Here is a 12,848-nt window from a genome sequence, read left to right as displayed (position 1 = left end):
TGGGCGCAAATGAAGTGGCGAAGAATAAACGTGGTGTTCGTGCGCATACAATAGACAGTTCTCAGGTATTTAGTCAAATATGGTGGTCGTGCGGAAAAAACTGCGTTTTCTGCTTCGCATATCGGTCACGATAGCAGCGCTGCCATCGAATTTTAATTCCTCATTTCAAAACGTGCTGTGATTCTGTGAAACCATCCAATATAGGTGACATTCTACCAACGGGTAAAGAGAGCTATGTAATGCGCATCGGTGAAACGCTGTTTTTCGTCGACGTTTAATCGTGTTCCGTGTATCCGCTATTGTGTTCCCGGTTAGCAAAGAATTGCCACCGGCATCGTACGGGGTAGGTAGTCGATTTGCGCGATGTAAGCCACCATTGCAGAAGCGTGTTATTCTGTAGCTGTCTTGTATTCCGATTTTATGGCCACCCGCATCGTCATCGTTCCAAGAACCACGTGGTGGGTATTTGGCCCGAGCACGAGTTCTCCACGACCGCACACCTGCGAAAAGCAGGTGCAATATGCTAAGGTTAGTTTTAATCCTTCTTTTTGTGTCTTCCGTATCGCCTTATGCGCATTCTATTCTATTTGCACAGAATCAAGCCATAATTCGAACCGATTCTGCTTCATCGAATTATTAACAATGCCATCCGGAAGCACACGTTTCAGAGTGCTGCTTTTAGTTTTTTATTCCGTTGCTCTTTGTTAAACGACTTCTTCGTAAAGCTTCTGCTTAGCTCACTTCAGGTATTCCTTAGGAGGGTTTGGCGTTCGTACACTAAAGAACTGCCCATGGGTGGTTGTGGAAGGGCGCGATTTTACTTGAAGTTGGGTGCCATCATTACCAAGGGGGTTCCTGAATTTTCTTAGCCGCTTTAATCCCGTGTTCTGAACGCTTAAATTATTCCACGAACCATGCAACAGGTAGATGTGTCAAGTCCGGGTGTTTTCCACACCATCATATTCGCCATTGCACAAGCAAAGTAGTTTTGTATGAGAGGATTTTTGCTGAATTCCTATGCTACTTGCCTTTGGTAATACTTCGCTTACCTGCTTAAAGTGTGTCATCGAATTAATCCCAGCCATTGTCCTGTTTACAGCGCACCATCAAAAGCATTTTGTTGCCTACTGCCGTTTTTTTTATTACTTTTAGACTTCTCTATTTATCACCAGAAGAAGTAGAATTCCGAATTCAACAATAGTAGAACCTGGAATTCAATATCACGCGCAATATCTATCCCTAAAGCTGCTGTTCCTTATTAATACACCCTCAAGGCGGCTTTATGCGACGATCCGCGTGAAGTACGGCACCATCGCCAACGGAACCGTATAATTCCGCAGCCATTTTGGGCCGGTGTGCTGGACATTCGTATTACCATCCATCCAAGACCCACGTGGCAGATAAATGTCTCGAGCCCGAGCATTTTCCACGATCACCGGTGCCGCAATGATGTCATCACCGAGTAGAAACTCTAAAAGAAAAGACAAACTTTACTAAACAAACACTTACAATCCGACAAACGGACACCGGAAAGATACTTACGGTCATAAATGCGCTGCGCAGTGACGTCAGTCGGATCGATCCACCACAAGGGCGGATTGACCGGTGATCCGTCCGAAACGGCTAATGCAAACCGCTCCATAATGGCCGGTGTCATGCGACGATGCAGTTCCGTCATGGCGAGCGAAATCTGGACCGTTTCCTGGTCAAAGTCCCACGGTACGTACGAGTACTGGATGCTTGGCATAAAGACGGTGGCCTGTAGCCAACGGATGAACAGCTCCTTGGTGGGTGGCTGGTTATCATAACCATTCCCACCGACCATATCCGGCAACACGAGCGGATACCCGACGATATTCAGCTGCAACAGCGTCGTGATAAGCGTCGGCAATCCATTATTCCAGCCCCAGTTCGAGTCCTTGTCGATCATGCGCACGAACACGGGAAGATCCTGCGTGCCAAGGGCGGATCGCACCTCAACAAGATCCCCAAACTGAGCCACCGTGCGTACGTAATCACCAACGATCTGACTCGGATGGCGCGTGGTCGGACCGTCGAGTCGCGGATCCGGTGGTGTCCAGCTGCTTTCACCTGCGTCAAACTTAAAACTATCGATACCGGACTCGGCCAGAATGGCACGCAATCGAGCGCTGAACCATTCGCGAACCTGCGCCTGACTAAAGTCAATGTATGCGGCTTGACCCCGGACGGAATTCCACCACTCCGTGTCGGTGTTGCCGGTCCAATCCGTCACGAGGTAACCACGACGGTGCGCGTCCGAGTACCACGGTTCGCAACCCTTGTTGATGAACGGATGTATCCAGAGGGTTGTGTGCGCGAATCCAAGCTCCCGGATAGTTGCGATCGTACTGCGGATATCCGGGAACTTGGTGCGGTTAAAGGTGAGCGCCCCGTAACACCACTCCCAATCGTCATCCAGCTCGTACTGACCGCGGAATCCGTTTGAGATGATTTCCCCGGCGAATTGCAGGACTACCGCGTCGTTAATGTCCCGTTTGTATCGCGCCCAGGTCGACCAGATCGGTTCACTTACCATCGATTCGGCTGGATGACCGGTCGGTCGTCCCAGGACATGCTGGACAGCCTTTTGCTGGGCTTCACGGGCATCCGCTGCCACTCCGATCGTGTACCGAACGTCGTATCCGGTTCCGTGCGTGTCGTATGGCAAAGCGGACCGTGTTTCCAGACACATAAAACCCGGTTGACCGTAATTCTGATCGACAAACAGCGGTGCCCATGGATCAATGTACAGAAACGAACCCAGCGCGTTTAGCCAGTACCGATCACCGATCGCACTATTATCGGCCTCCTTCGAGAGCATGCTGTATCGGTTAAAACGCAACTTCTGCACCGGCCAGTACTGGTGCTTTTGCTGAGGACCACCGTACCAGTTCGTGGCAAGCAGATTGGCACAGTCGACAAATGACACCGTTCGTGGGACCGCACTTCGAGCGATCGACAACTGCGAGTAATTCGCCTCATCCACATCCCGTGCCAATTCCAACACTGTCCCATCGGTTGCTGCATTCGTGAGCGTAAATCCAGTGGCCGTTTCCGTGTAGATTGCCGCCGGATCGAGGCTGGCACTAAGGCGAATCTGTTGAACCGTTTTACCGGAGCGAGTCACGCGGAGTTCGCGCGTTTGAAGGTTTACACTGACCACGGTTGGTCCTTCGTTGAATGTTAGATTGTACTGGGTTTGGGCGAACGTTCGCTCTAAGCCCGCTAGCACCAGCAGAACCAGCAGCGGCACGCTGCCTAGCAGGGTGATGGCCATTTTGAAAACACTACGGGACACTAGGCCATCGGGAAGTGGTCGCCGGGCTTAAATAGGCTACCGAACCGAACCGAACCGTTCCACTCTTGAGTACGTTAGTCAATATGCTTTTTCGCGGCAGGAAGCGGGTTCTTTTTATCCCGAAGGCAAGTTGGCAAAGCTCTCGAGAGGCTGAATCTTCCTCGAGTGAGTGTCCTCTTTATCACATTCTGATACCTTCTGGCGTTATTGCACGTGGTCCTTTACCGCATGCATACAGCGGTAGCTCTCGGTTGGTTTGTTTCTGTGTAGTGAAAACTCACTTTGATAATGAAGAAAGCATAGGGCGTCTGGCGGAATTTATGTATTAATTTAGGTACATCTAATCGAAGCGTATTAGTTGCATTACGTTGATTTGCAAGCAATTTCTTATCGTTTTTGTTTGCGAAGCTGATTCATATAAGGTCAAGTTTAAGCACTACTATCAATGATTAGCACCATTAATGATATTGCAATGTTTGCTAGTGGATCGTTTTCGAAGGAAGAATTGATAAGAAAGAGGTCCTTATCACAAAGAAAACTTATCGGTTAAATTGTTTGTTTCACTGATATGTCCGAGATGCTACTCGGATTTTTATTCAAAAACTTGTTATCTATAACAGAGCGTTTACTCCAGCTTCAAGTACGTTACAATATAAAATAAATAAGCGTTTATTATCACAAGAAAAATACACACTACCCTAACGCACAACATTGGATAAAATTTGTTTGAAAAATCAGTCTTGTGCTAGGTTCTGATTAACGTTCACTCCAAAGGATATTCAGTGGAGCTCGGTTCCAGGGGACAATCACAGGCCACACAACAATCCCCCGCACCTTGCCGTGGATTGTGGGGCACGGACATCTGAGATCCCGAACCGCCCATTTCCGTTCTTCTTCCCGTTCGACTTTCTTTCTTTCCCGGCATGTAATAAGGCGAACGTGTTACACTAAGCCCCTGCTCGAGTTGGTGCACCTTTCGCGTCAATTTCGCCCACTGCTCCTTGTAATGTTGCTTGGATTCGGTAACTTCATGCAGCTGTTTCCGGTAGGCTTCGGATTCTTGCATTCTATCAGTGCGCTCTTGATCCAGCTCGATGCGGAGTTGCCGATTAGCCTCTATTAAATGTTGCTGATCGAGGCTTAACTCGGCAAGTTGCTGTTGCAACTCCCGACATTGTCGTCGTGTCAGAGCGATCTGTTCTTCTGCCTCTTGCTCGAGACGGAGTGCTTTGGTTCGAATGGTCTCAAGCTGTGCCCGGTATTGCTGTTCGAGTTGCGCAACTTTAGACGATTCGTCTGGAGCACGCTTTTCTAGCGTCCTGCGAGCTTCCTCCAAGGCTGCAGCCAGTGCCTGGTTATGTGTTAACCGCTCTACCAGTCGCTTTTCCGCTTCCGCCCGTCGCATCTTCCAGTTATGCGACATGGCCTGCAGGTGTTTACGCTCCTTATCCTTTAACTGCTCGAGAAACTGTTTGCGCTGCTCGCGCATCCAAACCTTTTGCTCTTCGACCAACTGATAGGCAATTGTTTCGTCGAAAGGCGCAGATACCTTGGGTGGATGTTGTTGAGGATGCCCAGAGTGATGGTTACAGTTGCCAACCTCCAGCACCGCCAGCTGGCTGTTATAGTTTAACCCGACTTCCTGTAGCGCACAGCCAATAGAGGCGATGGCCACGTTTTCGGTAGATTCGTTCACCATCACCACCACCCCGGATGGTTGGCGTTCGCGTGTCCCGATCAACAGGTTTTCGTTGTCAAGCCGGGCTAGAGCATGAAACCCGTGCGGTCCATTAATCGTCAACTTCGACGGTTCGCTACCGATAGTTTCCACCACCCGATCGGGCAGGGCCGAGAACAGAAGCTCCAGCGTGAGATTCCCAAACTCAATACGGTCTTCGTAGACGGCAACGTCGGGTAGCAGCTCTAGCGTCACTTTCGTAAACGGAGTGTCCGCCTTGGGGTGCTGTAGCGCTAACTGCCACAAGCCTGATGATGGACTCGATGTAAACTTGACCGTTCCCACGCCTACACGGAACGCAAACGTATGTCTTATGTCTCGCAGATCCTGCTCAGTAGCAAGCAAAATCTCATCAACGTCTACGTGCTCTCGTTGCTTTGTTCCTTTAGCTTCGGCAGGCTGGATAGAGGAGGTAGTTTTGGATTTTTTCGCATCCGATTCCAGAAAATCTTCCTTAGCCAATACAGTCTTAGAGGTGACCATGTCAGGTTGAACCACAGCGTTGCAGGTTTCAGGTTCTATTAGTTTTCGCTCGTTTTCTCCTACGCTGGGTATTGGTTGATCACTTCCCAAATATCGCAACGAAAATTTGCACTTCAGTGACGGAACTATCAATTTCTCATCCATTTTGTCTTCATCCTGAGCTTGTAGCGCTTTTTTGCCTCGCACGCTTATCGGTACGTTTCGAATTGCTTCTAGTGTGGGGTTATTGTCTGCTAAACGGTTCGGTTTTACAAAGTCTACCAAGTCAATAACCGCTCCACCGATGACACCGCCAGTAGAAATGAAAGTACTCGCCGGATCATCATCGGGAAGCAGCTCGACAACAATTTGGAATACGTTCTGGAAATAGTCAGCAAGCGCCAATGCAGAGCTGCGCACGTTCATAACAATTTTCTCCATGATGTTGAACACCGCCGAGCCCTGTTCTTTCCGCTCGGCCACGGACATGTGATAATCCCCGAATAGCAGATACCGCAAGCGAAAACTATCAATCCCCGGGCAAAGTACATCTAGATGTTGGGCACATTTAAATACGAGCTCGAATAGATACAGATCGGTATCCGAATCTTTGCAACCGATCTGTAGTAGGCCGCGATTTGTGAGCAACTCTACATTGCTTGGCAACTGATCCGGGGCTGGAATGGGATAAACTGTAGTGGGCTGTGCCGGCTCGGTCACAACTTCATCTCCACTCATATCCGGTGTGGATGTTCCTTCCTGGCAATTGCTCTTGCTGAGGTATTGTTCGTCAGTTACCATGACCAGCAGATGTAATTCCGGTTTTTCACGCCGCCAACGTGCATTTTCAATACCGATTAGCCGGTACCATCGTGGTTTAATAGTTTTCGTGCGAGAAAGAGGCACAACCGGCACAGACCGCAGCGGGATTACAACACTACCGATGGGATTTCGATTTCCCCCCGGTTCGACCACATAGCATTCTAGCTTTATTGGGGCATTCTTGGTCTTCATGTCTTTTAGATCGACTCGATTGCACGCCCAAACAAGTTTACTGTTGAACGATGCTGTACCGGAACCGGGCGTCACCGGTCGCTGGCTTATCGCTTCCAAAACTTGCTGGTTTAACGATGCACTTAGTGCAATCTTTCGGCCCTGTTTATCTTGTTGGAAATGGATTCCTGCGTTGCAGAACAAACGTGAGCTTTATTTACTTAGGTAACGGAACCAATTGTGGGTAATGGAATGCACTCTACTTACCTCCGTGCACTTGCAGGAATATTATTAGCTGCTGCTGGTCCTCAAACATATGTCGCTGCTCCATTTTGTCCTCTCTGCTTCCATGCAAAAAGACGTTCTTAGTTATTCTGATATATTCAAAGCCTATGTCGACTAGAACCACAGTGTACTAGTCTTAACCCGTAGCCGTTAGTAACCGTTTTCGACGGAGCAGTTACAGCAACAATTGAAAAGGACGCGATGTAAACAAAGCAACCGCGTAAATTGAACGCACTTGCTCGATTTAGGCAGGTAGTGTCACATCGGCAACGCTCTGCAGAGATTAGGCCATATTATATCTATTGGACATAGACCAGATCCAAACCAACGAACATTTCATTGAATCTTGACACGTTGTTGTTTAGGAGAAACACGAAATAATTTTGAAATTATTCTAAGTGGTTTTTTAGCGAGTTGGTGATGTTAATTCACGTTGTTTAAATATTTTGTCTAACCGTCTGGGTTGGTCCAACCTTTTCTGGCCTACATAGCTGTCAAATCTCGATTGAACATGGCGGCCAGAAAATTCCACTTTTTTAATCGAGCAGGCAACCCGTGAGACCGTGCGGTTGTGTCGGTCGTGTTCCGAGTGCATTCCGAGCTCCGAGTGCGAAAGAGGAAAAATAGGCATTTGCTTTAACCCGTGCGTGTTCTGCATTCTGAAAACCGCAGTGTGAAGGTTTATCGAAGTCCAACATCAAAAAGCAGGCAAGCTGGAATCCAGAAAAACGGTGGAACAGTGCCGATTGCAAAAAAGGTAGCATCCCTAGCGCATTAACCATCGATTGCTGCACCCACCCACGGGGACGGGGTTGCGCGTTCTTCGTGGGTTTTTTCTTCTCGCTTTCTTAGTTTGTTGCAAAGTTTACGGTAGTTAGTGTCGGCTTTGAAAAGTGCCCCAGCGTTACAAATTTTACCAAGTTTGCGTCAGATAGGTGCAATCCGTACGCAATGCTGTGTGTACCGCTGCCGCGTTTGGGTGAAGGGAAAATATTTTGTGTTTCGCCATTTTTGAATTGTTGTTGCAGCCCCCACGGCTCAACTACCATTTTCCGGGGTTCTCCCGGAACTGTCCCAGTGGGAATAGGGGTGGTTGAGAAGTAAAAATAGAAGGAAAAGAATAGGCGAAAAGGCTAATGGAGTAACAGTAAGTAAACGCGTTAGGAAGTGACACGGAAGGAACGAAGGAAGGAAGAGAGTAGGAGACATATTTTCGCTGTTGCGTGAAGCGAAAGAAGAGTGCAAAAAGCAAGAAACTAGCAGTCAAACGCCGTCGAGAAGCGATCAGGCACCACACACGCCGCCGCCGCCATACAGACCCAGCAAGAAGGGTGTGTTAGCAGGGAAAAAGAAGAACGGTCTTTCCATTCCTGACAGGGAAAAAGGCAAAAAGTCTTCGGAAAAATAGGACTACTTCGGGCGTTTTCGTCGAACAAAAAAAGTGTCTTCGCATTTCGTAGTGTGGGTTTGTGCTGGTGTGTGTGTGTGTGTGTGTATGTATGCTTAAACAACTGACAGCGCTACTGTCAATTGCGAGGGTAGAATCGAGCAGCTGCCAAAGTGCTCGAATCAGTGGATGCGGCTTGCAACGGGCTTAGCAGAAGTGGCTTACCTTGTCGTGTTCGCTGTGGGAGGTGAAATTGGCTGCCGAAATATGGTACCCGCGAGGACGTAATCTAAATTGACTGCAGCAAAATAAGTACCGGCAGAGAGTCGGTGGTTTGCAGGGATCTGACGCATCCTTCGTTGTGTCGGATCATGTTTCGTTGAACTATAACAACGAACCGGTGTGTCATCTTCCAAGGGAATCGCATACGCAATCACGGTAAGTTTTCATCAACAATAACTGTAGTTTCATATAGCTGAAAGTTGTTTTATATATTTTAAACATCCTCATTTGGGGAACGTTTCGTTACCTTTTTGCCAAGTACGTTCAAGTTTTCATTTATGGGGCAGCCAAAAATTAACATTAATAAGCAACGTTAAATAATAAATCCCATTTGCTCTGCACGAGGGAGGCGGCGTATTATGGTCGTCGTAGGCACTTGAAGCTCTGAAATAGCTGAACCAGCACCCATCAAACTCGCCCAGAGTTACCATTGACGCTCGAATCGTAGCAGTATGGAAGTCTTCGTGAGGAATATTTAGACGCATGACTCACCTTCCACTAAAAAAACATAGGCGCCTTGCAGAAGCCGATGCTCTGTGCTTTCCCTGCGTTTCCCACCGTCTCCAATGCCACATGGAGTGGTTTCTCAAGTTTGACCGAATCCGGGAAGCAGACGAGATTGATTGTATCGCTTTTGCCATAAATCTTTTGAGCTGGTCTGCCAATAGGGAGCAATATTTATTTTGTTGGTAAAGCATGATTTTTTAAACGTTTCAATTGATCGATTATGTTCTCCTTGAAAGCTTCACTGTTATAATGCTATTGTGATTCAATTCACTTTTAGTTCACCCCCTTCCCCCATAAGAAGTAATTAGTTGCACAGTGTTGTCATTCTGCTGTCTGATGGAAATCAATTTGATGCTCTAGACGCAAAGTTTGTCTTTTCCGTCAATTCTCTATGTGTTTCGTGCATTGTGATACATTAGACAGAAAACAATGGGAAACAGTAGATGGAATCACCGCGCGCTGATAAAAAGGTGCCGAACAACAACACCGTTGGTTTGTTATTTTCTTCATTCTGCAAAACTGCACTTAATTTCCACGAAAACGGATCGACCATCGAACGAGTGGATAGGGCGGTCGGAAGACATGCGAAAAGCGCTACCTTGGGAGAGTCACCATCTTCTGCACCCCTCACCAGAAGGTGTGTTATGGTGGGGTTGGGGTACCGTTTTCCGTTACACTCTTTCGGCCGTTAGTGGTTTTTCTTTCCCCGCAAGGCTGCAGGTTTTTTTTTGTTTTTTCCTTTACTTCATGCTTTCTTTTTTCTCTTGTTATTTTTTTTTGTTTTGCACCCATGGTCCCCGTAGGACAGCAGCAGGTATATGCTTTCTGATCGAACGCTGCAAGTGCGATCGTGAAGACGCGATCCAGCGAGAACTGGCTGCGCAAATTCAACGTTTCGCGCAAAACCAATGCCAAAGCGACCGGTTCATTGCCGCTTCGTGTCTCGTCAACACCTGTTGTTTTTACTGTTGCCACTTCTAAATGCAGGAGGATGCTCGTGTGCGCTTCCTTCAGCGGCCGGTATGAAAGTCGTCCACGGCAGCAGCAAGGGCGCGCGCGTACGCAGGTGTTGGAAAACAGACACAACGGGGCATAAGAGTGGCCATACACCATACACCAAGACGTGTTGCTTCATCACCCCGCTCTTGACCATCGGGTAATGAGTTCGCTAGGCTTGGGGTGATTTTTTTTTCTTCTCTTCACTGCCCTAGTGGCGGCCCAGGACTTGGCTCATAGTGAATAAAATACCGTGTTGTGTGCGCGCGGCATCGTAAAAGGTTCCGTTATCAGCAGCTGGCCGGCCTCGAGGCGAATCAGGTGCGTGCGGGAGAGAGAAAAAAAGTGAAAGAGAGACATGTCTCTTTTCGCTATCATTCGGCGTTGGGCTGATCGATATTTGATTTATTTGTGCGCACCGTTATCAATTCGACAAGGGGTTGGAAAATTTCGTTTTTGTAATGTCAAAAATGAAATAAAAAAATGCATAATATTATGGCTCAAATATTGACTTCTTGATAAATGTTGTTGGGCTGGGGCAAGGTTTGAAGCAATGCAGAATTTGGAACGTTAAATGGTTTTTATTGTATCGTTTGACCGGTTCCTGCTGGGATTATTTGTGATGGAGTGTTACTTTGATTTCATCCAAACAGATTGATTTGAAAATTAAAAAAACAATTAAAAAAACACTGTAGTAGAAGAACCTGACAAGTTCATTATGCATTTTCTCCATGTACGTTTATAAAGGCCGTGCGATATCGTTAGATTCTTTTGTTTCCATTGTAGAGCATACAAATTACCCATATTTCTCCTTGATCCTAGAACTCTCAGTTGAGTTCGTTGCGCAAATTCAATACGGGCGTTTTGCATCTCGTCAAATTCCCTTACGGTGAGGGTTTTCAAGAAAGCGTTAACTGTGAGAAGATCTTCCGTTTGTATGATGTTATGCCTGATTAAATTTGTTACTTGCTAGGAGAGAAACGCACGCACACAGGTCAATAAATGCCCTTCTTCAGTATGTTCGACGAATAGGCAAAGGGTGTCGAACGTGGAGTGGGCTGATTGACCCCTCTCCCCCTCCTCTCCCCGCACCGTTAGTGCGTCATGATGGTCTAGAGTGCCCGATTGGTTGTTAATAGCATCGCGACAGTGGATTCGATTTTGTTTCCCGCACACATGTGAGCGTTTTGGGTGCTTCCCCTTCTCTAATCTTCTCCCACATGGGGGTTTCCATTGCACTGGGTACCTATTGATTAGTTTGTTGGGAAACCAACCAACCGACGAGGGTCGCGGTTTGATAAAACAGATTTATTATTTTGATACCAATGTTGAGAAGTTGACATTTTGCTCCGAGGAACACGTTTTTAAGGGAAATGAATATGAGCTTGAGTTTGATTAATGTTTTGCATGAATGAATCTCTAATGCGGATTGTTGCACTAACTGAGCGCAATCAACCCGTTATTTGCGATAAACTGTGTCAATATACTGCGGAAAGATGTGGATCGTTATAGGAAAAAAGTGCCATGTTTGCTTGTAAATAACATCTTTTTTTTATTTTAATATCGTCAAATTCAAATCCGAAGGTTGTTAGATACAGAAAGTAACATTGTTGGGCATGTTTATTTATTTGGGTTGATTTTGATTGATTTTTTTCATTTTAAATCTATTACTACTATTCTATATCATTCAGTTGTGGTCTTGACGAAATAAGAGTGGTTCAAGTGATTGCAAAAAGCTGGCTCTAACCTCTGATCTCTTCTGAAAGAATCGGAAAACTCCATCATTTCAAAAGTGTTCTAATTGGTGTTCATTATATGGAAAGATGTCACCAATACGATCATGATCTAGTCTGTTGAGAAAGCTAGAAATAGTAACAACGTTCGAAGAAATGAAGATAATGCTAGTTAAGCAGAATGACAGTGACACAGAAAATCATACTTGATAGCAATGTTCATCACGCGTCTGATGGCAATGATAAGCACAAAGGGAAAAAAATTTAAATTGCTTTAATTCTTCAAATTCTGCATAGCGTTAAATTTAGATAACATGCACATGTTTTTAAATGAAAAACAGCCTGATACATATCGAGCTGTTCTACACATGAATATGAGATGTATGTAAACTGAACATTGTTATGCAGCTATATGCAGTTGCATGTATTAGACCGGTAGAGCCAAGCAGCACTTCCCTTACATCCGTTATGGATTGTCGGTTCACCTGTAAACTCGTTATGGTGGTAACAACACGCGTAGGTCGGTTGTGGGTGTCCTTTGAGTCCTTTTCTGCAATGGAGCATATCGTCGTTTTTGCGCTAGAATAATTTTCTATGAATCATTTGTTACATGGTCTTTTTATAAAACAGAATGGTGAGGAAAATTTTCATTACAAAGTGAGCAGGAAAACTTCTCTGCATATTTCCACAATTTAGCAATTTTGTCCCACTTTTGGGACATACAACCCATCAGTTTGGACTCGCTTTAGCAACTTTGACATAATAGTGATAGGGGAGGATCAAATTGAAAGTCAATTCGTTTTCAAATCATCTCAACTACGGCCTTGCTACCGGTATCTGACAGACAGGAAATATTTTATCGATTATCCCTTGTCTTTTTCCATACGTTTTTTTCGTTTTTTCTTCATTATCTTAAAGCGCTCAAATCCCCATAACGCCGCTTCCCAAACGTGGTGTGTGTATCGTTTCCTTCCGTTCTGTATCGTGTCTGTTGGCCATGTGAATCGAAAGCGAGAGAGAGAGAGAGAAACAGCAAGCGGGGCGGGGTGGATCCCTAAAGCATTTTCCATTGCGTCCTTCACCCTACCCGAAAACCGCCCGCCGCGGGGGTCAGTGGCGCCACTTTATCGGAAAGAAGTGTGCACT

At 46.3% G+C, this 12,848-nt stretch overlaps 2 protein-coding genes across 3 annotated transcripts; both read right to left on the bottom strand.

Moving 5' to 3' along the window:
* Positions 1-640: 640 nt before the first annotated feature.
* On the bottom strand, positions 641-3,337 carry LOC128720328 (myogenesis-regulating glycosidase). 2 transcript variants are annotated; one of them, XM_053813992.1, is made up of 3 exons: positions 1,543-3,337; positions 1,050-1,471; positions 641-894 (listed from the first exon to the last, which is right to left on the bottom strand). In XM_053813992.1, exons 1-2 carry the CDS (start codon positions 3,296-3,298, stop codon positions 1,281-1,283), a joined length of 1,947 nt encoding a protein of 648 aa, XP_053669967.1. In that variant the 5' UTR covers positions 3,299-3,337; the 3' UTR covers positions 641-894; positions 1,050-1,280. The 2 variants fall into 2 exon arrangements, with proteins under 2 accessions (XP_053669967.1, XP_053669969.1); XM_053813994.1 differs by having other exon boundaries at positions 641-887.
* A 745-nt stretch (positions 3,338-4,082) lies between these two features.
* Positions 4,083-6,843, bottom strand: LOC128723024 (centrosomal protein of 120 kDa-like). Its single transcript, XM_053816730.1, has 2 exons — positions 6,780-6,843; positions 4,083-6,700 (listed from the first exon to the last, which is right to left on the bottom strand). Exons 1-2 carry the CDS (start codon positions 6,841-6,843, stop codon positions 4,083-4,085), a joined length of 2,682 nt encoding a protein of 893 aa, XP_053672705.1.
* Positions 6,844-12,848: the final 6,005 nt, after the last annotated feature.

The sequence above is a fragment of the Anopheles nili genome, chromosome 2, assembly GCF_943737925.1.
Source record: "Anopheles nili chromosome 2, idAnoNiliSN_F5_01, whole genome shotgun sequence".
In the NCBI taxonomy this organism is placed as follows: Eukaryota; Metazoa; Arthropoda; class Insecta; order Diptera; family Culicidae; genus Anopheles; species Anopheles nili.
Note: the sequence above shows the minus strand (reverse complement) of the source record. Positions and strands in the feature narration are given on the sequence as shown.

Excerpts from the sequence above, each read along its gene's own strand:
- LOC128723024 (XM_053816730.1), bottom strand. The coding sequence starts at position 6,843 with ATGGAGCAGCGACATATGTTTGAGGACCAGCAGCAGCTAATAATATTC. Across the intron at positions 6,701-6,779 it reads ATTCCTGCAAGTGCACGGAG|GAATCCATTTCCAACAAGAT; the intron begins GTAAGTAGAGTG and ends TCTGCAACGCAG.
- LOC128720328 (XM_053813992.1), bottom strand. The coding sequence starts at position 3,298 with ATGGCCATCACCCTGCTAGGCAGCGTGCCGCTGCTGGTTCTGCTGGTG. Across the intron at positions 1,472-1,542 it reads TGCGCAGCGCATTTATGACC|AGTTTCTACTCGGTGATGAC; the intron begins GTAAGTATCTTT and ends CTTTTCTTTTAG.